Genomic DNA, 27014 nt, shown 5'->3' on the forward strand with positions numbered 1-27014 from the left:
CTCCACCTCTGCAAGTACTCCCATAAAAAGAGGTTCAACATTGTCCCTCCCATTGACACTTGATAAGGACCCCTTGGCTTCAATTTTTAACACTCGTGGTACCATTTTAGCATAATGTTTCAGGGTACTCCACAGGGTAGGCCTAATCTGTTGCTTTCAGTTGTATACCTTATGTCATGTATTTATTAGCGAAAGGATTTTAACACATCCTTGTTAATCACATCCGTCTGAAACAGTTCATCATTTGACCCTGGTTTTTGCAATTCTGAACTGATGAGCTGGTTTACATGTCTCTTGTACAATTTTCCACACACTTTTACCAAATATGTGACAGGACCTAGCACCTTAACCACACTTCCTGGTACCCACTTGACACTTTCCCCTCCCCTGTGGTTTCTAACCAAAACCTTTTTTTTTTTTTTTGCAAAAACTGTCTGGCAGTTTTAGTATGAGACAGTTTAGCTTGCTGAGCTGCTTGTTTCTGCTGCATGATCTCAGTGAAGGTTTTGAATTCTCGCTTGATGAATAATTCTGCTGGGGTTTTTCCTGTGGTAGATTGGGAGGTGCTGCGGTAACAAAAAAGAAAATTGTTGATACAGTGCTGTAAAGACAATTGGTCATTCTTTCCCTTTTCCAAAGCCCTTTTAAGATTTTGCACCAACCGCTCTGCAGCGCCATAAGAAGCTGGATGGTATGCCGGACTCCGAATGTGTTTCACACCATTGTTTTTCAAAAATGTTTCAAATTCATGTGCCACAAATTGCGGCCCATTATCAAAGATCAATTCATCCGGAAGGCCCCAAGTAGCAAAGTAACCTCTTAAGACCTCAATGGTCTTTCCTGCAGTGGTACTAGATATCAATGTTATAATTCCCTTTTTGAGCAAAGTCCACATGTATTCTTTGCCAGGGCCTATTAGGCCAACTCCAATTATGCACAGGGGCTGTAGCAGGCTGATTCCTCTCTGTCTGGCATGTTTGACAGGTGCTCACTAATTCTTCTATGACTGCATCAAGGTTAGGCCACCAAAAATGAATTCGGGCTAGGGCCTTGATCTTCACAATGCCCTGATGATTGTGATGCAGTTCTGTCAGCATTTTTGATCTTAACACGTCTGGCATGACCACACGAAAACCCCACAAAATACACTCAGATTCCACAGTCAGTTCTGTGTTTCTCAAAAAATATGGCTTTAGTGTGTCATGTGTGACATGTTTTGGCCAGCCATTTAATGTAATTTAAAATAACAAAAAATACGACTTTATTCAGCATTGTCTTCTCTTCCGGGTCTGTTGTGAACGTGTTCAAGTGTAGTGATATCTGGTTCGCGAACTAATCATTTGATTTAATCAATTCTTCTTGAACCAGTTCACCAAATCTAACTGAATTGTTTGAAATGGTTCGTGTCTCACTTTTTCAACATGGCTGACACTCCCTCTGAGTTAAAACAAACCAATATCCCGGGATATGAACTTCTGTGAAGATGAACACAGAGCCAGATAACGAATGAAAGATTGACTTGTTCTCGAGTCAAGAATGGGTTTCATTGGTTTTCGGATCACCAGTAGTGATGGGAAGTTTGGTTCTTTCGAACACATCGATTCAATAAACCGGTTGAAAAAAACAGCTTACCGGTTCTTTTGCACTCTACATAATGACGTCATTGGCGATGATTGCCCTTGATTCAAGCCTTCAGTTTACCCGCGCTCATAACATTAGCACAGAATCAGTTTAGAATCATTCACCAAAAGAATGATTTGCTGTGTGTCAGCCCCGCACATGACATGCAGGAAAAAACTGTAGGCTAAATCGTGTGTGGAACAGTGAGGGAACGAATTAGTAAATCGTGTGCACAATTTATTTATTTTTTCTTGCATGTCATGTGCGGGGCTCCGTATGGACAGTATACCATACATAGATTTTCAATGGAGGGACAGAAAGCTCTCGGACTAAATCTAAAATATCTTAAACTGTGGTCCGAAGATAAACGGAGGTCTTACGGGTTTGGAATGACATGAGGGTGAGTCATTAATAACATAATTTTCATTTTTGGGTGAACTATCCCTTTAAATATGGCTTATTTATTCTGAAACAGAAGTCATTTAAAATGTTATTTGCACAGTGCCTATAAAATGTATTCATACCCATTCATGTTTTTTCATGTTTTGTTATGTTGCAGCCTTATGTTAAACTGATTTAAATACATTTTCTTCCCACATCAATCTACACTCCGTACACTATAATGATAAAGCAAAAAAAGGTTTGTAACAACTTTGCAAATTTATTAGAAATACAAAAACCGAAATTATTCCATTGCATAAGTATTCATACCCATTTCTGGAACAGATCAAGCATCACGTAGTTCAGGCAGGCCACGTCAGTCAAGCACGTATCAGCTGATAGTCAGCTGTTCCTGACATGTACCAATCCAGTTTTGACACTTATCATAGCGGTTCATTTAAATTCCCAAATCAACTCCGTTCTCCAACCCCAACTCCACCTAACTGAACCTGTAATCTAATCTCATTTTTTCTTTCCTCTCTTCTTCATTTACAGTTCACTATTGCAAACAATTTCTAACATGTATTTGTATTTCTACAACTCATGTAAATCATGAATTGTTATTATGTATGCATATACTGGATCTGTTCTGTACCCCAGTGGGGTTTGACTTGCTGCTTTTCCCGCTCTGTCCAAGCATGGCTGCATGGACAAGCGTAGGGAGTTTTGCCTAGAACAGAACCATACCGCCAACACTAACTATACACTATGTAATTGTAATAAATATACTTTGACGAAGTGGACCTGACTGAACTGAAATTTAGATAAGGAGCGTTCACATTGCTTGTACATGTTACTACACTTTGAGTGGTGTTAGCCTGTGGCAAATGCATTTGAATGGGTATAATTTGGAAAGACACACACCTCTCAATAAACAACAGCTGAAAATGCATATCACAGCAAAAATCAAGCCCTGAGTTCGAAAGAAGACTGCCTGTAGAGCTCAGAGACAGGATTGTGTCAAGGCACACATCTGTGGAAGAGTTCAGAAAAAAATTGCTGCACTGAAGGTTCACAGAAGCATAGCCTCCTTTACTCTATTGCCAAGTGGGTGAAGCTGTAAACTGTAGATTGGCCAGTTTGAATGTCTCACATTTGTTTTTTTTAGTCACCTGGTCAAGGAAGAGACAAAATAAGACTGTAACTGTTGATCTGTCTCTTTCAGTTGTTTGTAAAAGTTATACCTGATCAAGTGGCTATGTATAATAAATGGCCATGAATGATAGTCAAGGTACCAGAAGCTGCAAACATTACAGATGATGAAATTCCTGCAACTTTCAAGTCCCCAGTGTGCACTTTCTGATATTATCACCACATTGTGAGTTGTGAAACAACGAAAGTATATGATAATCACTGACCTGTGATCAGCTTCTTCTTTATATGCTGTTAGATCAGTGAATCTGGTCTGGATGCAGAGAATGCTGCAGCTTCTGCCATTATCTTCTAGGGGTGGGTCCCTTAAATCTCTGTAAAAAAGCAGAACCCAACATGGTGGTGCACACTGCACATTGAGTGTAACTGAGCTGTCTACAATGAGCTTATTTTAGCATGTACATGTAAAGAAGCAAACGTGACTCTGATAGACCCTGAACATTGTGGCATGGCTGACACTCTGTGCACTGAGGAATCAACTGGACCAGCACAGGTATTTCAAGTTGCACCACTCACAAATTCTTATCTACTGTATGGTACTGTATTGTCAGTGCATTGTGATATACTAATAATCAAATTATATAATCCAAAGGGAGACTCTGGAGGTCCACTTGTTTGTGGAGGTGTTGCAGAAGGAAATGTGTCTTTTTCCGAAAACAAGCAATGCAGACCACCTCACAGTATACACTCATATTTCCCACTACCTTTCATGGATTCAGAGGATCATGAATTAATCTACACAGCAGGAATCTGAAACATGGAAGGGCAAGCTGGTAAAACTCATTTAGTTGTCTGGTTTAGTGCAAGTTGTATCATTTATGTTCGGTCACCAGTCAGCATATGTGTGACAATTAATGTGCGGTTTTAAAATAAAGGCTCATGTGTAGCCTTTTCACACCAAGTCTAATAAGAACTTAATTTTCTGTGTCTAAAATCTACTCAGGTATTTGTGTAGTAACTGGCCACCAAGTTCTTTGTGTCCTTGCTAGAACTAATCTGGGGAAACCTATGCTAATTAACTTGTGATGCAAGATACTGAAAAACATACTGTAAAGAAACTGTATGCACTCCACAAGATCACAAGATTTTAAAATGAACACCTTTCTACAGCATCAAAACTTTTAGCAAAACATTGCAAAATCAAACATGAATCTAGACATCAGATTGATTGCTCTGAAAAAAGTAATTTAAAAAGGATTATGAGAAAGATGCTAATTCTAATAAATGAACGCACTGATAATAAAAATCATGCATCTGAAACAAAATTGGCATTAATGCTACTCAAGCAGCTAAACAAAAGTCAAATCAAATAGTAATTGGTTTGATTCTACAAGTAAATGCATACCTCTCATATTTTCCATGGAAAGAATTCATTTTATTGAAGATATTAATTCAATATATTGCTCCTCTACGTTTCAAATGCAACACACCAGTCTGAAAAATACTGGTGTAATGGTGTTTTATACTATAAAGAAGATAAAGGGAAAAAAATCAAACTGTTTTTCTTCCCAAAAAATAAGTTGCTACATAACCAAATATGTTAACAGGTGAGAAATCTGGGAGAAATCAAGCATCATGAAAGAGGGGTCATTTGACTGTCAGCTACTTACAACTCTTGACAAATTAACTCCAAACTAACAATTGTAATCTCCACTTTTGCAAAGACTGACAAGTTTGAAAAGTGAAGTCAGTACATGTCAGAGAGTCTCTACCACCACAAGAGATAAGGAAACTTTATTAATTCGTGAAACATTGAGCAGCAAGGATACACTGAGAACATTGTCAAAAAAAAAAAAACATGAACACATACACAAATTCTGGGTTAAAAACATCAATTTCTGGGTTATTTGGCAACCCAGCACTGGGTAAATACTGGACAGAACACATACTGGTTTATTTGGGTTTTATTCATTTGCTGGGTTGATATTTGACATAGTGCTGGGTCAGATTTAAGATTTAACATATCTGGGTGTATATATTGATAGCATTATATATTGATGCAAAGTAGTGTTCTGGCTAATTCTGGCACATTGTACATTTATTTATGATTTATGCGCATTGTCCCTGTCTAATAAAACTGAAATATGTACACACATACATAATAATAATAAAAATATTGCTTATTGCATAGATCTTACTACACTTTGAGTGAAGTTAACCTGTGGCAAATTCAATTGAATGGGTATGATTTTGAAAGGCATACACATCTTAATATAAGGTAATGCATATCAGAGCAAAAACCAAGCCCTGAGGTCAAAAGAACTGCTTGCACAGCTCAGAAGCAGGTTTGTGTCAAGCCACACATCTGGGGAGGAGTTCAGAAAAACATTCTGCTGCATTGCAGGTTCACAGACAGATGTAGCCTCCATTATCCATAATGGAAGACGCTTGGGACAACAAGGACTTTTCCTAGAGTTGGCCTCCTAGCCGAAATGAGCAATTGATGGAGAAGAGGATCAGTTATACTGGTGACCAAGAAGCTGATGGTCACTCTAGTTGAGCTCCATGATCATATATGCAGATGGATGAAACTTACAAAAGGACAAACAACACTGCAACACTCCACCAATCTGGTCTTTATGGTGATGTTGCCAAACTCAATCCTCTCCTCAGAGAAGACACATGAAAACCCACTGGGAATTTGCAAAAAAGCACCTTAAGGACCCTTTTACGAAGAGAAACAAGTTGCTCTAGTCTGATTTACCTCAATTCCAATCATCATGTTTGAAGTAAAACCAAGCACTGCTCATTACCTGCAGAGAACCATCCCAAAAGTAAAGTGTGCTGGTGGCAGCCTCATGCTGTGGGACTGTTTTTCAGCAGCAGGGACTGAGGGACTTGTCAGAGTAGAATGAAAGCTCAATGCACCTGAATATAGGGATAGCCTTAATGAAACCTCAGACCAGTGCATTCAGAACCTCAGACTGTGTAAAAGGGTTAACCTTCCAACAGGACAACAACCTTAAGCACACAGCAAGAGTGGCTTATAGACAACTCTGTGAATGTCCTTGAGTGGCTCAGCCAGAGTCTGGGTTTGAATGCAATCATATATTTCTGGAGAAACCTGAAAATGTCTGCCAGCCCCCATTTAAGCTGACAAAGCTTGAGAGGTGAAGAGGTGAGGAGAAGAATGGCAGATAATTATCAAATGCAGATTATTGCATCATACCCCAAAAGACTTAAAGAGTTAGTTCACCAAAAAAGGAAAATTATGCCATTAATAACTCACCCTCATGACGTTCCAAACCCATAATACCTACGTTCATCTTCGGAACACATTTTAAGATATTATAGATTTTGTCCGAGAGCTTTCTGTCCCTCCATTGAAAATGATTGCTTTACTTTCTTCCTTTTCTTTCGCGTATTCGTAGATCCGTCTCGATCTGTTCCGCCTACAAAATAAATGCGCAAAAATTAAAGCGCTCTGAAATGTTTAGTCGCGCCTCTGTGAAGTTCTGAAGGCATTGCCCCTGGCAACAGATAGCGTATCCTGCCATCAAGGCCGACCGGCTCAGACCCCTCCCAAATCAACCCAAATCGGCACGTGACTCCTCAATCTCCAGGCTACACACCGCAATATAAACAACATATCTGCATGTTCTCACATCACGTCGTTATTATAAAATAATAAGTAAATAAATATCAAAATCACTTCGCTGAGAATGAAACACCACTTACCACCTTCCGCGGTGTTGAAAATATCCTCTGACAATTAAAAAATTTGCGTGCGGCGTGACGAATCGTCCCGGTCGGATGAGGAGGTCGTCATCGTCAGGTCAAAGGTCATCATGTTGGTCATCTTATTGACGGCTAAATTATTATTCAAAATTTTACTAATATTTAGATTTGGCATGAGCAGGCATTCACAAAAGGAAATGTTATGAAAAAAAAAAAAAAATTGAGAAAATTTTGCTGTGGGCCACTATAAAAAAAAATGAATTAACAGTAATCAAGGTACCAGAAGTTGCAAAAATATAGATAATGAAATTCTCACAACTATTAAGACTGCCCCTAGTGTGCACTTTCTGATATCACCACAGTGTGATTTGTGAAAAAACGAAAGCTGATGATAATCACTGACCTGTGATCAACTCTTCTATAAACAGTCTCTAAATTAGATCAGTTAAACTGATCTGTATGTAAAGCATACCACAGCTTCTGCCATTATCTTCCGGGCGTGGGTCTCTTGAATCTCTTTTTTTTAAAAGCAGAACCAAACACCTCTGTGGTGCACACCGAGTATAACTGAGCTGTCTACAATGAGCATCCTTTGGCATATCACTTGTCTGCTACTGCTGCGTTCCTGCACCCCAGGTATTTACATCCAGTCTACTTTAGTAATTAAAACAGGTTGTTTATCAGAATAAATCATGACATTATTTCATAGAACTACGCTCTTTATAGGTTTCTTCATACATGGCATCGTTGGCGGTAGGGTCTCTATTCCCCACAGTCGACCCTACATGGTCTACATTCGTGACAATAAAACAAAACAATCATGTGGTGGTTTTTTGGTAAGAGAGGATTATGTGATGACAGCTGCCAGCTGTAAACCAAGGTAGGTGAAATTATCATATTTTATACTTTTGTCAGAAAGGTTATACTGACTTAGTGCAGTTATCTAACAATTGGGAAAAAAGGATTGAATTTAATGAAAAATTTTAATCTTAAGGATTAATCATCTTGAGGTATTTGTGGGGGTCCATGACACCAACTTTTTACCTGACGGTATAAAGGTAGATCCCATTCCACATCCAAAATTCAGTATGGAGAGTGCAGGTCATGACATCATGCTTCTACAGGTAATATATAATGTTGAACAATTTCAACCCCATCACACCTATGGCCTTTCATGATAGGAAATTTTTGACATTTGAAGAATGTCAAGTTTGAATGAAGAAGTTTGGCTATGTAATTTTATCACTTGTAATGAATGCATTATCTTTACATGGGGTTATCTTCTCTTTCAGCTCAAAACCCCAGTATCTTTGAGCAAATTTGTGAAAACTATCACTTTTCCAAATCCTGAGAATGAAAAAATCTCAAGTAACTGCCTGGTCATGGGTTGGGGCTCGAAGAAATTTCGTGAAGAGTCTCCATCAAATGTGCTCAAAGAAGCAAACGTGACTCTTATAGACTCTGAAAACTGTAGCACGACTGACACTCTGTGCTCCGAGGGATCAACTGGACCAGCACTGGTATTTCAAGTGCTACCACTCACAAATTCTTATCTACTGTATGATGTATCAGTGTCAGTGCATTATGATACACTAATAATCCATTGATATAATCCACAGGGAGACTCTGGGGGTCCACTTGTTTGTGGAGGTGTTGCACATGGAATTGTGTCTTTTTCCAGTGCAGACCACCACCTCACAGCCTACACTCATATTTCCCACTACCTTTCGTGGATTTATGACGAAATGAAATCACCTACTCAGCAGCAATGTAATACATGGAAGGGCAAGCTGGATTTAGAACCAACACCCGGACATTTGACCCCAAAACCTGATAAACACCAAGTCTTGTCTGGTATCTAAAATCAGTGCATTTTTTTTCTTCATTTTGTCTAGAACCCTAAACTGTATTATATCATCTATCAGCCAAAAAGTTAACTAAGGAAGCCAGGGAGGAGCAGAATGCAGGAGTCAAAGTACAGATAAAAATAATAATAATAGAAAAATAACAAAAATACAGACTTTAATAATCTTAGCTTCATGTTTCAATGCCCAGAATAAGCTGTTGAACAGTTTAATAGAACTAAACTCTTCTGTTTTCATGTTTCTCCATGCATGATGGCATCGTTGGCGGTAAAGTCTCCGTTCCCTACAGTCGACCCTACATGGTCTACATTCGTGACAAGATATCAAAACAAACATGTGGTGGTTTTTTGGTAAGAGAGGATTATGTGATGACAGCTGCCAGCTGTAAACAAAGGTAGGTGAAATTATCATATTTTATACTATACATCAGAAAGCGTAAACAGTTTGGTGTTGGTTCAGGTCAGTTTAATGACAGTATAAATTTAATCTATCTTGAAACAAGTTCAATTCAGCTATAAGCAGTTCTACCGAAGGCAGCAATGTCTTTATTAGAGTTGGGGTACTCGGACTCGAGTTCAGACTTGAGTAAAGTTTTTTAAAAGACTCATTTATTTATAAAAAATTGTTAGAAGATGCAATTTTTCCTCTGATTTGACTCAGACTTGAGCCTCTTGGACTCTGTCCGAGAGTCCAACCGAGTCCAGGGAGAGTAGACGGAAATTTTATTGACTCAATGCATTATCACAAAAGTGATATTCAGTATTTGCATGTTTTAAAGTCTTGTCCAGTACTTGAAAGCCGACAGGTCTCTTGTGCTCACTCACTGAAAGGGAGCTCACAGAATAACGTGCCTCATAGTCATCGTATGAATGCTGTGCTCTCCTTCGTTTAAGTTCTCTTATGTTCTGTTATTGCTACACACTCACACAATAAGTAATGTCAAAATGCCCGTCTTGGAGACTATCCATGTAAATGCAGTCAGTTTTGACTTAAGTGAACTTGAACTGTTGGGAAAAATACAGATGTGTAAGATCATAAGATATATGCTTCAGATCTTAAAGCAACACCGTAAACCTGCAGCCGCCGACTGTATCATAAATGTTAATCAAACAAAAGAAAAGGATAAAATCACTCACTGCTCTTGACTGAATCACATATTAACTTTAATAAGAATCATCTGTATTCAATGTATACAGTGAAGATTATTTTTTACATTGATTACTTCATGAATGTCTTTAAATTTAAAGGCATTTTCTAGAAGCCTCTACTAGGCTACTAGCTGTAGAAAAAAATAACTTTTTAATTTTTGAGTAATATATTTATTTATCATTTAGCTTGTAAGTAATACTTAGAGTGTTAACTTGACTTCAGTAAGCTTTAGAATGTTTTATAACATTAGTTTATTTTGCTTTTTTTTTTTTTTGCTTTTTGTATTAGTGGCAGTTTCTGGCTTAAAAAAAACACGAAAAAAATTTTTTCTAACACCTCTGTGGCAATAGTTAATCACCTTGTGCATTATTTTCTAATAATTCAACGGCCTGTCATCAATTATTCTTGACATAATATAATTTATTGTAATTCATGTAGCCTAACTATAAATACATAAAAAAATAAAACAGGTGTCAGTTGCCTGTGACTTATGGAAAGTATATGTAGAGCTTTTGTAGACAGTGTGTGCCATTGGACAGACTAGGTTATCCCTCAGAGCCTCATATTCATCCAAGAATAAATTTTAAATGCTCTGTCTAAAGGGTCCGTGTATTTTGGTGTCCATTAATTTAATTGTATTTATTTTTTTAACTCAGAAATTAAAATGCGGTTTCTTTAATGGTTTCAAACACTGATGAATAGAAAAAGCAGACACAAACTAATTTTCATTATTCAAAAAGTATATTTAATTAAAAATCGTAAACATTATATAAATATTTCTTTTCTTTTTTTTTTTAGATAAATGTGTATTTTGTGCTCTTAAGGTCCCACTCCTTTAACCCCACTCTAGAATTTATACATTTACTTTGCTGATGAATAAAGTCAAGTCTCGCCCTTTGATTTGTCAGATTGCAAAACCTGTTTCACTCAGAAATATGTCATAATACATAAATCAATTCAGCCATAAATTCTGTTACATAACTTTAAATTTGCTAAGCAAAGAAGGACACAAATTATTAATAAAAAAAAAATCAAATTGGCACGAAACAATAGAGGTTTGCTTTTGTTACATTTAAATGGGCATTGCGTTTTTCTAGTTTCAAAGGTTAAAACTATGTTAAGATACTAATAAATAATAGAGTTTTGTTGGAGTAGGACTCAGCTCTTTGGGACTCAGATTTGAGTCCGACTTGGCCCATTTTGGACTCGATTGGCTAAAGACTTGGACTCGACTTAGGTGGACTCAAACCCAGCACTAGTTGGTATGAAGCTCAAGTCAGTTCAATGGTGATTCATTTGAGTCCAATAAGTGCCGATGTTTCAAGAAGTGATTCATCTATAAATCAGCTCTGCAGAAAACAAGTCATTATTTAGCCTAATTCAGTTTAAATTTTGTTCTCACCCAATAGTAACAGTGCAGTCATATCGATAATATTACTGAATGTTGAGTGTATTTTACATTGGTGACTTTTGACATTCAAAGCGACAGTCATGTTGCTGTATTTTAAATATTAATAACTTTGTAAATCTGGCTGTTATGATGTCTTGTTTTTTAATGATTTGTGTTTGTTTTTTGTCATTTTTAGTCATCTTATGGTCTATTTGGGGGTCCATTACACCACTTTTTTACATAACGGTATAGAGGTAGATCCCGTTCCACATCCAAAATTCAATATGATGAGAACAGATCATGACATCATGCTTCTAAAGGTAATATATAATGTTGAACAATTTCATTACAATCACACCTAGAAAAATGGCCTTTTATGATAATTTTTTTTTTGACATTTGCAGAATATATTTTTGCTCAACTTTAAAATTCAAGTAAATTTCAGAAAAACACTGCTAGAATTATAGGTTCTATTAACTCAAGCAAAAACTTTGCATCTTCTCATAAAGCTTAAAACTCCAGCAACTTTGAACAAAATTGTGAATATTATTGCTTTGCCAAAAACTGAGAAAGAAGAAATCTCAAAGGACTGCCTGGTCATGGGTTGGGGCTGGAAGAAATACCATGACGAGTCTCCATCAAATGTGCTCAAAGAAGCAAGCGTGACTCTGATAGACTCTGAAAACTGTGGCATGGCTGACACTCTGTGCTCCGAGGGATCAACTGGACCAGCAATGGTATTTCAAGTGAGACCACTCACAAATTCTTATCTACTGTATGATGTATCAGTGTCAGTCCACTGTGATACACTAATAATCAAATGATATAATCCACAGGGAGACTCTGGGGGTCCACTTGTTTGTGGAGGTGTTGCACAGGGAATTGTGTATTTTTCCAAAAACAAGAGGAATGCAGACCACCTCACAGCATACACTCATATATCCCACTACCTTTCTTGGATTCAGAGCATAATGATGCTGGACGTGCCAGCTATGTTAGATCAAGTTTCCCAGCCTGGAATGCTAGATCCAACCCCCGGACATTTGACCCCAAAACCTGATAAAAACCAAGTCCTGTCTGGTACCCAAAATTTGAACTTCAGTTTTTCTAGAATTCTATACTATATTTGAATCATCTATCAGCCAAAAAGTTGACTATAATAACAAGGGAGCAGCAGAAAGCAGGACTCAAACTACAGATAATAATAATAATATTTAATTGAATGAAAAATTATTGAATCTTAGTTGCATGTTTCAATGCTCTGACTTATGATCAAAATATGCTGTTGAGCATGTTTAATAAAACTAAACTCTTCTTTTTTCATGTTTCTCCATGCATGATGGCATCGTTGGAGGTAAAGTCTCTATTCCCCACAGTCGACCCTACATGGTCTACATTCGTGACAAGATATCAAAACAAACATGTGGTGGTTTTTTGGTACGAGAGGATTATGTGATGACAGCTGCCAGCTGTAAAAAAAGGTAGGTGAAATGATCATATTTTATACTTTTATCAGAAAGGTTAACAGTTTGTGTGTTTTAAAGTCTTGTCCAGTACTTGATGTGTAAGATCATAAGATATATGCATCAGATCTTAAAGCAACAGTGTAAACCTGCAGCCGCCGAATGCATCATAAATGTTAATATTTAGTGTATACAGTGGAGATTATTTTTTGCATTTATTACTTCATTAAATGTCTTTAGTAGCCTATTTCTAGATGCCTTTACTATAGGCTGCTAGCTGAAAACCTATTAAATCATCTATCAGCCAAAAAGTTGACCAAGGAAGCCAGGGAGGAGCAGAAAGCAGGAGTCAAAGTACAGATAATAATAATATTAATAATAATAATAAATAAATAAAAAAATTAGAGGTAACGGCAATCTTACGTTGTGGCCTCAAGATGCTATGTTGAGGGAACGATATCCATTTCTCGTGGCCACTACTTCTTATGTTGAGGGAACGACATTATTATATGATTTATTACAGAAAATATTTAATTATTAAATTATTATAACATAGGACTTGGCTACCGGGCTGTATTACGTGAGATAGTCAGCATTCAAATGAAGTTTATCAGCATAATATAAAATAGGCCTACAAGAAAACATTTTTATCCATCCTACAATCTTGTCCATTAACTGATCATCTTTTCCCTGTAATATTTGTTTATTATTATTAGCCTTCTATAATTGGTTATATTTTTATATGTTTACATTTTTTTTTCTTTATTTTGTTCTCTTTACTTAACGTTCTGAATACTTTTGCAAATAATAGCCTGCTGTAAATGCAAATCAAGCTTTGATTATGCTGACTTAAATTTTTGCTGGAATGCATTTTAAATGTAACATATTTATAAAGGACCCACTTTATATTAAGTGGCCTTAACTACTATGTACTTACATTTTAATTCATAATTTATTACAATGTACTTATTGTGTACATACATTTTTACATTGTACTTATATTTAAAAAAAAACGACATGTAATTACATCTGTATTAAATTTCTGTAATTACATTTATAATTACACTGCTGACCCATACTTTACACCTTAACCCACCCTTAAACTTACCCATACCTCCAACCCTCTCCCTAACCTTACCCCTGTCCCACCTCAATAGCAGCAAAAGTGTTTTACAATACAATATGAACACAACAAGTACATTATACTTATTTTTTATGTAAGTACATAGTAGTTAAGGCCACCTAATATGAAGTGGGACCATAAATACTATAGTGTTTAGTTGAGGAATGAATCACTTGCGTAGTTTACTTTGAAAATGATAACAGAACAACATTTAAACTGCATTCCAGGAAAGATTCCAGTCAGCATAGCAATAGTAGGCTAGTATTTACTAAAGTAGTCTATTCAAATTGTTAAGTAAAGAGATCGAAATTAAGGGAATCTAACCTAATCTAACTATATCTATATATAACCTAACCATGTCTAATGGGTCCGTGTACTTTGGTGTCCATTATTATTATTACTATTATTTTTAACCCAGAAAATAAAATGCAGTTTCTTCTTTAATGGTTCAAAGAATGATGAATAGTATAAAAAGGTCTTTCATTAAAAATATAAAAAATTATATGAAGCTTTTTTTTTATTGAGATAGAAGGTGCATTTTCTGCTCTTAAGGTCCCACTCCTTTACCCCCACTCTTGAATTTATACATTTACTTTAACGATATAATTTTGCGCATGCGCGACTGAACGAATCACTCCCCGAGACGACTCGTTCTTCCCGAGTCACATTAAAGATTCATTTAAAATGACCGAATCATTCAAGAACGACCGTCACTAACTGGCATCAGACGAAAACACCAAAGTGAAAGACACGCTTGTTATCCGTTTTTTATTTTATTTTTGATATTAGCACAAATTTGAAAATCGGAAAACGAAGCTTTTCCGTTTTTTTTTTTCATTTTGGTTTTGGAAACAGATTTTTAAAAAAACAAGTCGTTTTTTTATTTTTCCATTTTTGGTTTCAATTAGAAAAACGAAAGAACGAATGATACACGGATTCGTCGGTCAAGCCTCCCAAAAAAAAAAAAACATCCATTAAAATCACTGATTCTCACAGATAAAAACTTAAACTCGTAAAAACTTTTACACTTATTTCTGAATTCGCAAGAGGTATTCAGTCAGCGAGCCAGTGAAGAAAACACTGGCTTTACAGCGATGACTCTTTTGAACACCTCTGATTGGTCATTGCATGCGTGAGTATCGTGTGTATTGGTTAATGCGCAGTGCTGTAAAAACCGCCAGCCAGCCAGCTAACACAGACTTGATTTTAGCAGCTGATGATATGACTTGCTGAACGTTCTAAACACACTGGTGTTAAATGTAGAAAATATTAATCAGGGTTTTTTTTTTTTTTTTTTTGGAAGCTGCATTAAAAATCCACTTGCCCCCCTCACTTTGAATGGGTGTCATGTCTCTGAGTCACACAGCTTTATTGCAAATCTGGCCTTTTATGGTGTCTATATTTATTTACTTATTTGTTGTTGTTTTTGTCATTTTTAGTAATCTTATGATCTATTTGGGGGTCAATGATACCAACTTTTTACCTGACGGTATAGAGGTAGACCCCGTTCCACATCCAGAATTCAGTATGAAGAGAAGAGGTCATGACATCATGCTTCTGAAGGTAATATACAATGTTGAACCATTTCATTACAATCACACCTACAAAAATTGCCTTTCATGAAATGGTTAGCAAATATAAGTGCTATTAACTCAAGCAAGAACTTTGCATCTTCTCATATAGCTTAAAACTCCAGCAACTTTGAACAAAATTGTGAGTATTATCACTCTGCCAAAAAATGAGAATGAAAAAATCTCAAAGAACTGCCTGTTCATGGGTTGGGGTTGGAAGCAATACCATGACGAGTCTCCATCAAATGTGCTCAAATAAACGAATGTGACTCTGATAGACTCTGAAAACTGTGGCACGGCTGACACTCTGTGCTCCAAGGGATCAACTGGACCAGCAATGGTATTTCAAATGCCACCACTCACAAATTATTTGACAAATCAGTTCATTTTGACCTACTAATAATTAAATGATATAATCCACAGGGAGACGCTGGGGGTCCACTTGTTTGTGGAGGTGTTGCACAGGGAATTGTATCATTTTCTAAAAACAAGCCAAATGCAAGCTACCTCAAAGGGTACATTCACATCTCCCAGTACCTTCCATGGATTCAAAGCATCATGATGTCACCTACAACACCAGAAACGATAGATCAGGCCTACATATCAGGAACATTTGTTCCAACCCCGGATGACAAATCCCAAAATCCATCAGTGTTTTGTCTGTAAACCTGACAACACAAAATAGTCTAAAATTTTTGTTTTCCTTCATTTAGTACTCCAAACTATAAGTCTTCTACCAGCAAAAGAGCTCACCGAGGCAGTCAGAGAAGAGCACAAAGCAGGAGACAAAGACAGATAAATTAAGTTTATTGTACATGTTGCTTAAGTTTCCATGCTCAATTTGTCACAAGAAACCGTAAGGAAACTACTATCGAACTACTATTGTAAACAATGAACCCTTTTAAGTTTAAATCAAGTCACGTTTAAATAGTATAAACTATATATATAAAGTGTATATACAAATTTGTCCTTTGAAGCCTTAAGCATTTCATTTTCTGTAGTTTTTGTGCAATAGCTGGCCACCACTGCCACCTTGTGGTACGTGTACTGCACAGAATAAAAAAAACTGCCAATAAACAAAATTATGTACATAAAGATTTATTGAATCGATTTGTCATTCAAGCCTTTAAAAAGGGAGCCCCTTTCAGCAGGATACAGTAACGTTTAATCTAGTTACAAGATTGATTTTTCATCTTCTGCATGTGTTAACTCCTCAGCTTTCTTTTCGTGGAGACCATCTCATCTGCAGGTTAGGGATTTCCATGAGCTCTGAAAAAACAAAGCCAAGTAACTTTAAAAGGTCATGTCAGAAAGGAGAAAAAAAAAAATTCAATTTCAAACAGCTAAAGCATCCAATACCACAATCATTGTTTGAGAAATCAATCTTCAACAGAACACCTGGCCATTAGCCAAATCAAACCAATGGTTAATGATTTGAATCTACAAGCAGATGTATACCTCACACATCTTTGCCATGAAAATGAATTCATTTCAAAAGGTCAGCTTGCTCCTCTAGTTTCCAAATGCAACATGTCCAGTGTCAGTCTGAAAGATAAAGAGTTGTTTTACTATGCAGAAAATAGAAACAAATCATGCATTTAAAAAAAAAAAAAAAAAATCCAATAAGACACTACATAAACACTTCTAGACTAAGTGTAATAATTTTACAAAATTGAGTATTTATAAACAAAAAAGGACCAGACATTTTTAATGAATCACTGAAGACAAGGAGGTGACGCAAAGGCTACATCTGATCAAAAATAATCTTTGATAAAGCGCTTAAAAACTAGGAGTCAGAACAGGGACTTAAAATCTCTCATTTAAAGGGCCATGTGAGGTACTTTCCACAAAACACGAGTGCACTTAAAAAAAAAAAAGTGTCATGCATTTTTTTTTTTTTTTTACAAGGTACAGGAAGTATTTTTCTTAGGCTGTGGAACAGGACTGAAAGGATTCTGGAGATAGCCACTGGTCGAGGCAACATTCGAAGAAAACATGGACAATGAGAACTGTTGTAGAATGCGTACAGGAGAGCAAAAGGTTTTACCTCACATTACAGGCCTATCTCCACAATTGACCTAGTCAAGAGAGCAGCTTTCATCTCAGGATTCTTGAGTCGGAAGGCACAACACTTCATTCTCCAAGGACATTGATTTCCGTAACTGCTAGCAGAGAACTCTTGGATCCAATGAAGCATTACACATAACCATTGCTTGCTTTAATCATCTTTAAATTGGTTTGCTTATCTAATACTAAAGTTTTATTTGCCTAATGTAGAATATTTAAAACCCAGATAGTAAAATCCCCAACTAGCCTCTCAAAGACATTCCCCTGGTTTATACTGAGCTTTTTAAATATCGAATGCAAACGAAAGAGCATTTTCCAACCATTTTTTAATGGGCTTCATGAAGCCAGATTCATACAAAAAGAAAAAAGGGATTCTGGAGGTGTTGATATACAGAACAGAGCACATTTCTTTCCAAGGAACAAATTCTTGACATTTAAGAGGATAAGTTCAGTCCACAGTAGAGCATACTTTAAAAAATAAATTTAGACTGCTCAAAGAGTAAAGTACCTCAGGGATTCAGTCCTAAAGTGAGGTGGAATGACCCACTTAAGCGGTTTACTCTTTGGATAATGAATATTTACAGATCTTTAGCAACATCAAGGAGGTTTGCCAGAGTCAACTCCAACGCAACATGCCTGCCTTGCTTCACTAAAGGAATGCATCACAAAATGGAGATGGCAAAGAGCCATAAAGAACATCACAGCTTATCAAGCTTCTATTGGAGGATCAGATTAGAATATTTTCTTGTGGCGAAACTGCCGTTTTAAAATGGTTTAAATGCAAATACCCCCCTAAGCACTTTCATTGAGTCGATATTAAGAAATTGGTCCAAAGATCTTTGAGGAAATTGGTTGTAGAAGCTATCAGGCTGTGTTGAACAGGTCAATTTTCACGCATGGTTTCAGAGACAGTTTCTTAAACACATACTTAAAAAAAAAAAAATCAGGACAGTTTCAAACCTCTGTGAGCATCTATAACACAATCGCAAGATAAAATGGCAGATACAGGTAGCCTCACAGAACTTGAAACTCTTACAGTAAGTGAATGCTCATGGATATTAGGCAGCTCCTCAATGAGAGGAACATCCTGTGGATACTTGACACAGTAAAAAAGGAGTCTTTAATAGAACATTTGAATCAGAACACAAAATGTAGAGAAAAAACAAAAAGTCTTCCAAGAGCGCATCTTTTTAAATACAGCCAGCGAAGCGATGATCTTGCAATCAGGATTTTTTTTTTTTACTCGTGTGAAGCTGAGGACAAGAAGTAGGCAAAAGTGTAAAGGCACTGGAGCATGGTGAACATCCATTCCAAACAGTGAACTGACACCAAGACATGATTCTTTTTGAACAAGGTCTTACTGAATACTGATCAAGTGCACAAAACCTACTTTAGTCGCTAATTTTGTAATGTATCTTTCTGGATTGTGGTCAGCAACTCCAAGATAAAGGCAACCAAGTAGACTGAACTCTAAAGTTTCAAAATGGCAGTTTTGTCTTTCTGCTTAGATCTAGACATTACTCTAAAGATCTGTAATGGTGTAGTAAAATTAGTCATTCTGAACAGTCATCAATACATACCATAACTGTCGTAGCTGTCTCTGTAGGATCCGCCGGAACGGTCATATCCCCCCTGACTCCTAAAACCAAAAGTAATATTTGCCATATTTAAAGTGCTCACGGTTACAGCACCTATAGAATTATTCTATGGGCACAATCTCTCTTTACGTAAAAGATCCCTCACCTATTATCCCTGTATCCACCGCCGCTACCCCCAGAGTATCCACCACTCCTGGAGTATCCACCACCACCACCGCTGCTGTAGGAACGGTCACCACCACCGTAGCTTCTCTCTCCTCCGCCATAGCCTCTATCGCCACCACTGTAGGATCGGTCACCTCCACCATAGCCCCTGTCACCACCATATCCTCCACCACCTGCAGGGGGTGCAAAAAACAAGGGTTAAGCACAGATGAAAAAAAAACTATGCAAGATCTGTCATGGTAATTGCAAGCCACCAGGACTGCAATGAATGCAGGGTGCAATGCAGAATGCTTACGCATTCAACATTGACATCAACCTCTACCTCGGCCACCCCTGAAGCCTCCCCTGCCGCCACCTCCAGGACCTCCTCTGAAGCCACCGGACCGTCTACCAGATTTGCCAGCTTCATCAACGCGAATCATGCGGCCATCAACAGACTGAAAAAAAAGAAAAAAAAAAGCATTTAAATGTTAAGAAACTGACTTCAAGCATTCACAGTTTAATTCATTAACTTCCTGCAGTTTAGTTACTATTAGTACACATCTAGGCATCAAAATGGTCAGTTTTTCAGTCCTAGGAATAAACCTTAAAACATTGTTACAATTTTCTCCGTCCCTAAAATGTTTCAAAATCTTACCTTTCCATTCATTGCAGCCATGGCATCCTTTGCATCCTCCGGATTTTCAAATGTGACAAAACCAAAGCCTCTGGAACGGTCGGTCTCACGGTCCCGGATGACATCAACTAAGGCAAAAAGAACCATATAATAAAGAACGCTGAAAGAGTTCATAAAAAAAAAAAAAAAAAAAAAACTCATAAGTGACTTCAGACAAACCTTTGGCAATTGATCCATATTTGGAGAATGCCTCTTCCAAGGAATGCTCTGTGGTATCATAGCTCAGACCACCAATGAACAGCTTTCCCTCGTCAGACATGTTGAACAAACTGCAGAAAAATAAAATTGTAAAAAATTTTTTTACATGTATATTTATATATACAAAAAAAAAAAAAAAAAAAAAGATCCGTTAAGACTAAACCAGTTTATTGCGCGGCGCCACGCGGATCGTATTTCAAAGTGCGCATCAAGGAAACGCCATTTTCTGCCCTACCCTGGTCTTCCTCGCAACGTGCTGCAGCCATTTTGCCACAAAGACACGTTTCATCGGGTCAAACCCGTTTGACTTCGGCTTTCAGATCTTTATTGACCGTAGTTTTTAAAGATTGTATGAGAAATAACTATTCGTTATTACATACGGCAATACTGTGAAAAGTAGGTCAGCAGAACTAGGTCACGAGGCGCTTTATGCGAGGAACAAAGAAACCTATCAAATCCGACAGAATTCGAAACATTTACACACTACATTCGACGAATTTCGATTAAATAAGCTGTTACGATGCAAAATGAATACATTTTTTTCATTAAAAATTATTAATATGATAGTAGACCGAAAACGTTTAAATACAACTAATGAACCACCATTACAAACTATACATCGATATAATGCAACATCAGAAGAAAATGTATTTTAATTTCAGACCAAAAACTCTCAAGGAGGCTATATTTCTTACCTGTTTTTTCTCGAAGACAAAGAGAGAGAACTGAACTCGACGCTGGCTGCGGCAGAATAGATCCTGCTCAGAAAATGGCGCCTGTTTAAAGGCTCCACGTGACTGCAGATCTGAGGGCGTGTTCACATCGCGCCACGTCACAGGGTTTTACACGAATAAAGACCTTTGTCTTGATGATTTATGCTCTTTGTTTTTTGTTAAAAAAAAAAAAGAAAAAGAAAAAAAAGAGAGAGGTGTTAACACGTTTTTTTTAATTGTAAAATTACACAAAAGTTTTGGAAGGAATTGGCAGAATTAATTTGCAATCTAGTAAATCTAGTAAAGGATAAATACTGTTTTTCTTTCAAGGATATTGTGTACTATGAAAATAATGTTAACAAAGGTCTCGAATACATTGGTAATTGATTCATATTAATGGCAAAATATACATAAAGAAAAATGCTTAAACTCATTTAATATTTTATTGTTTTGATATCTTCATTTAAATTGTAAAAAAAAAAACAAGAGAACCCCTGTTACTAACTAATGTTACACTTTATATTGTACTGACTGTCTTATGCTGTGCTCTGTATGTTATTTGTTCTGTGTTCAATAATAAAAAAGGCTACACTTGTCAGATTTTGCCAGTATAAGCTGCTTGTTTTCTTGCAATAGAAAAAGTCCTTTGTAAAAGTACCTTTGTCACTGTGTATGTTAATTATGCTCTTACAGAAAAATACGATTTTTTTTATATAAAGTTACTATTACATAATATAAAGCAAAGGTCTTGGAGTCATTGTTACCATTTCATAAGCAGAAATTTGTTTTTTTTTCTATTGGTTTAAATATTTCAATAAAACTAAATAATGTAAGCTACTCTGTAGGTCTAGCTACATTGCAATGGTTGATAATTCTAAATCATTAATGTATATCATTAACTTATATTGCATAAACTGTGGTTATAGTTTTTAAAAATAATGGTGACATTAGAGGTTAACAATATCAAGATAAGCTCAGAAGAAAATTTTTGTTTCACAATCTTAATTTTATACACTACATAGGCCTTTCTAAAAACATTTGATTATCATTTAAGGCTACTTTTTCATGCACTAAATACTTACATTATAATTCATGTTTCCCTTTGAGCATACAATCATACATCTGATTATATTTGTATAGCCTTATAAGGAACCGAATATAACCTGTTTTAAATCTCTATTGACCAAAACTTATATTTTTAAGACATGCAGATTGTTAAAAGAAGAAAAATTCATATGAAACCTGTTTTTTTTTTTCTTGGTAAAAAATAAAAAGAACTACATAGGCTATTGAGAGGTTACAAAATGTTAAACAAATTGTGCTCTCTGCTTTAATTAAGATACAATCTCAGAAAACGTGATTAGTATTTAATTCTACAACTGAAAATAGTGAAAATTGAATTTGCATTAAATGCAGTTTTACTGCCAATCTCAGCAAAGATTCTACAAATAAGATACTGGCATTGGTATTACTCAATAATGGCTCATCAAAGAATATAACTGTGCCTGCATCACAATCACCCATCTGTTATGCTCCTCTTTAGCATTCTAAACAATGTGGCAGACTGAAGACCCCTGTGGGGCGGCGATGACCCCACCCAGGAACAGCTGGATGCAGATTAGCAGGATGATTGTAAAGAGATGCTACTCATGGTTCTCTGCAGGACAATCGGCTAGGCTACTTCTTAGATGTGCTAATGTAGGACAATCAAATCAGGATGCGTGGACTCAAGTCAACCGACATTCTATGGGAAATTAAACATTGCAAACAAACAAAGGAGGACAACGATAAAGATATAACCTATATTAAACACCCAAGTTGTGTCAGGTTTCGCACGGGCATGGAAAATGTGCAAATCTGTGGTAGGCTACAAATGCAGTTTATCCACTCATGCAGAAAGCTGAAAATAGCATCTCTCAGAATTGTGCAGTGACCTGGATTAAGACGCTTCTTCGTCTACGACGCAAGAGAAAGCAAGCAAGAGCAAGGGTGAACCAGCAGGGTTATAAATATCGTAGGCTCGGGACCTTGAGAACTGTCCTCCTCTTCAAACACCCACACATGCGCTTCCTGCACCTCGCCACAACTTTCCATTTCTCAAACTTGCACTCCCCCTCTATTCAGCAAGGTCAACATATGATACGGCATGTTTACATATCTAAAACAATACCAAAAATATAACTTAAATGACTTGAATCGCAAAAATACTCCAGGCGTTGCATTACAATGCTGATTAAGGGACTGCTATTGTAGATATCAGAAATCTATTGTTTTAATTGCAATTTGCTATTTGACCAGTGGAGGGCAGTAATTGCATACATCTCGGAATCTGTCTGACGTCTTCTGTTTCAAGCAAGCTTAATCAGCATGTTGACTGTCTATATATGGAACAGAACATGAATTTCTTAAAAAAAAAAAAACTTTATATACACACACAGAGACTGAAGAGTATATAATACTTATATATTTTTATAAGAAAATATAGTTTTTACTTCAATAATTTATAACATATTATTTATATTTAATTTATAAAATGTCTATTTTAGATGAACACACGAGCACTGAACACACACGAGCACGCGCGCGCGCACACACGCACGCACGCACACACACAGACACACACACACATATATATATATATATGAAACAATGCATTTATGCAGAAACAATGCATTTATGTAGGATTTTGGCTCACATTTGTGTAAACACATTTTGCAGCTTGCAAGGCGTGAGCTGTCGTTTTGTTTACAAGCTCAGTGTGTGGGTGGACGGCCGGTGGTTACTGGCTTTGTTGGTTGCACAGTAAAAGACTATGCCATGCTAGCGTACAAACACAAGCATATATCTTCATTCACACATTGAAAACTTGGGTTACATAACATTCTGAGAATGAAATTTATGAGCATATCTGAGGCACTCATGGCACTGACTCACATTTTATCTGGAAAATCATTCAATCACTAGAGATTGCTGCTATTGTGCCATTTCTTGGAAAAAGCAAGGACATTGCAACTTTTACAGAATGTTCATTGCACAGATTTATCAGTGTTGAGGATGACTCATAGCTGTGCTAGGTATAAGGATATATTTCAAACAAGACATTTTGATACTATCAAGTTTATGCCCTGCACCTGCAAAAGCATAATTCTCACACATTATTATTGTATGCGTGTGACTCATAACAATGTGGTTGTGCATATATTCAGACACACCTATGACTCACTGCTTGCTTTCAGTCCCGACTATAGGCCCTATGTTCTATAAAAGCCTTTAAAGTCTTCCCTTTGGCATATGTTGTGTTTTGGATGCTGGTGTCCTTCTTAACCGAAAGTTTCTGGGTTCAAGGCTATGCTAGTCCACCACTTACCAGCATACTGGTCTTTTGAGCAGGGTTTATTCAAATTGTGCCTATGTGTGAGTTCTAAATTCTGTGAAAAAAAGCATATAATGAAACATAAACAAATAAAATAATACACAATATATAATATATAAATAGTATGTAATATAAACAAATATAAGTCATTTATATACTTAAAATGGAAATAAATACAACAATATACAACATAAATATATTCAATGATTATAGATGGAAATATGCCTATATTAAAATTATGAAAATATATAATTTACTGTAATAGATTTTTATATAATATTTATATTTATACATATATAATAACTAAATAAATGTAAACATATAGGTGTGTGTGTCTATTAAATACATAATATATATTTAATATATAAAAATAATAATGATATAATACAAATATAAATACACAATTTAGATATATGACATGCATAATACAGTATATACAGTACAGTAAATATATTAAAATAATGAAAATATATAATTCAATGAATTATAGATAGAAATATGTATATTTATTTATAGATAATACAACACAAACAAATATAAATGAATAGTATTTGTATGTGAGTATTATATACATAATATAGGCTATCATATATTTATAAATAGCCTATAATTAGAAATGTAGGGTTATGTGTGTATGTATGTATGTATGTATGTATATATATACAATTTTTTATTCATGTCTATGTTCTTCTTGTATACTTTCTTTCTGACAAATTGGCATAAATATTTCAAATAGAATAAATGTCCAAATGCTGTCTTGCATTATAATTATTACCAATGTTTGTTTTATGAGTTATAATTATTATAAAGTATGTTTATAATTATTCAAAAATAATAACCAATTTATTTTTTTGCAAAAGCTGATGGTATTAGCCTACTTTAAAGAAGTGACCTCGTTTCAAATGATTACTTAATAATCCGTAACCACTGTCTATGTAATAAGACTCAGCAAAATGTCCTTGATAAAAAAATGCCATTATAGGGCCTATTTGTCCGGCGATACTCTCTCGTGCAGGTGTAACGCAGAAGTTGTGCGTCAGTCTCACAGCCAAGCTCTAAATACCCTGCCATCTATGGTGAGGACAAGCCGTTCTGTTGTGTTCCTCTCCAGCTGAACATCATGTGCCCCCGAGCCCTCTACCCGGCTATGAGAGACCCTCTAGCGCCACTGAAGAAGAGGACGTGCTGGCCTGTTGCCATAGCAACTGCTCATCCCTACCACATGGGACGAGGCAAGCGTTTTGTGCGGTAAAGGCGCTGTTTGCGACGCGGTCTTGAAGCTAAATAAAACACAACGGAACTTTTGCATGTGTGTATTATTTGCTATTTATAATTTCATGGGAATATGACTAGCATAGTTTTCATGTCGTAGTTTAGACGCAGTTATCTATGACATTTTGGCAAACTGACTCGTACACGCATGGACGAGCGCCGCTTCTGCTCCGCCAATCAGATACGAGCATTGACCAAAGACTGCAAAAAGCGCGCGCTTTTAATAAACAGAACCGAACCGTCCGTTGGTGTATGTGGCCGCTAATACAGGCTAGTTCTCGTTCTTGAACTCAAACGAGGAACTTAAAATACTATTTGTAGGACATTAACGAAACAGGATCTTAATATATAGCCTACAATCTGAAAAGAAAAACAAATAGTCAAATAATAGCTAAGTTAAAGCCACAGGATATGAGTATGGACGGGTGTTGGCTTGCTGTTGTGCGCTGTCGCTGAGGTGAGACCTGGGAAAGAGGCAGCTGGAGTATTTCTGTATCCTGGCCCATATACAAAACAACGCTCGTTGCCGTGGGCGTGTACCGGTGATTGACGCACTTGCACTCCACCCTCCTTCCGCCGACTCTAAAGGCTGTTACGCGAATCGCGCAGCTCCTCCATTCATTCAAGGTGAGCGCGCGGCTGACAGAACCCGCCGTTGCCTTGGCAACCAACATACATGGCGCGAAATCATCATACATGAGGGGATGTTTATAACGTTCCCCGTGACCTGACTGGAATTACAAACTTCCCAGGTAGTCATTATTTAAAACAAACCCACTTACAGAATATAGAGTAAGCGTACCACTCACAAACTAGCAAATATGGCGTAGGGGAATACATAACACTGTGTAAATATTAAAAATACTAAACAAATATGAAAGACCAGAGGAGGAGGATAAACAATTGAGGGGAAGATAAGACATTTAGATTCCCTTGTCAAACACAATTTGCTTTGAGCGAACTGAAGCATATGTAGGCTACATGACTGACAGACGCTGATGGAAACCAACTTTGCCCATCAGCTAGTGCGGTGCATATTATAATTTTGTTTGTGTTCATTGCCTTCCTGCAGGTTGTGACTAATTAGACTTTTACGAGCCAATTATACACTAGCATTCCTGTTTTCATGTCTGCCCTCCTCTCAGTGCTGAGTCTCATATTGATGGACGCAATATTAATCAAGTATTTACCGAAAGGCTTTCAAGATGTGTGCGCATCAGAGAACGATAATGGGATGAAAGCTGCTTTGATGTCAGGAGATGGTTGATAATTTACCTGGGGTGGAGGTGTAAAAAAAAAAAAACATAAAATCCTGACAGAGGTATTTTTAAAGACTCATATTTCTCACCTATGCTGAATGTCAGGAAAACTGTCAAGAACGTGTCTGGGTCAAATTTCAATCCAAAATCGAAAGAAAATAAGAAATCGTGCTTTTTGCAGTTGCTGGCTTATTCTCATTACCATAATGCAACAAAACCTCGTTCTCATTAATTGTAATGC

General features: G+C 36.6%; 2 protein-coding genes and 1 pseudogene across 5 annotated transcripts; 2 read left to right on the top strand and 1 right to left on the bottom strand.

Annotated features, from left to right (window-relative positions):
• The first annotated feature begins 9001 nt into the window (after window positions 1-9001).
• LOC127942453 (granzyme E-like) lies at window positions 9002-12119 on the top strand. The gene is made up of 3 exons (XM_052538154.1): window positions 9002-9150; window positions 11492-11615; window positions 11805-12119. Exons 1-3 carry the CDS (start codon window positions 9002-9004, stop codon window positions 12117-12119), a joined length of 588 nt encoding a protein of 195 aa, XP_052394114.1.
• Window positions 12120-12627: 508 nt separating this feature from the next.
• LOC127942454 (mast cell protease 1A-like) lies at window positions 12628-16118 on the top strand (annotated as a pseudogene).
• A 125-nt stretch (window positions 16119-16243) lies between these two features.
• Window positions 16244-21006, bottom strand: LOC127942733 (cold-inducible RNA-binding protein B-like). Of its 4 annotated transcripts, none has more exons than XR_008149384.1 (8): window positions 20852-21006; window positions 20118-20227; window positions 19920-20026; window positions 19605-19719; window positions 19263-19455; window positions 19100-19158; window positions 16911-16997; window positions 16244-16721 (listed from the first exon to the last, which is right to left on the bottom strand). XR_008149384.1 is itself a non-coding variant. In XM_052538654.1 (7 exons), exons 2-7 carry the CDS (start codon window positions 20215-20217, stop codon window positions 18759-18761), a joined length of 588 nt encoding a protein of 195 aa, XP_052394614.1. In that variant the 5' UTR covers window positions 20218-20227; window positions 20852-21006; the 3' UTR covers window positions 17829-18758. The 4 variants fall into 4 exon arrangements, 1 of the variants encoding a protein (XP_052394614.1); XR_008149386.1 differs by having other exon boundaries at window positions 19100-19163; window positions 19261-19455; XR_008149385.1 differs by lacking the exons at window positions 16244-16721; window positions 16911-16997 and adding an exon at window positions 17829-18772 and having other exon boundaries at window positions 19100-19163; window positions 19261-19455.
• Window positions 21007-27014: the final 6008 nt, after the last annotated feature.

Source organism: Carassius gibelio, chromosome A22 (assembly GCF_023724105.1).
Source record: "Carassius gibelio isolate Cgi1373 ecotype wild population from Czech Republic chromosome A22, carGib1.2-hapl.c, whole genome shotgun sequence".
Taxonomy (NCBI): Eukaryota; Metazoa; Chordata; class Actinopteri; order Cypriniformes; family Cyprinidae; genus Carassius; species Carassius gibelio.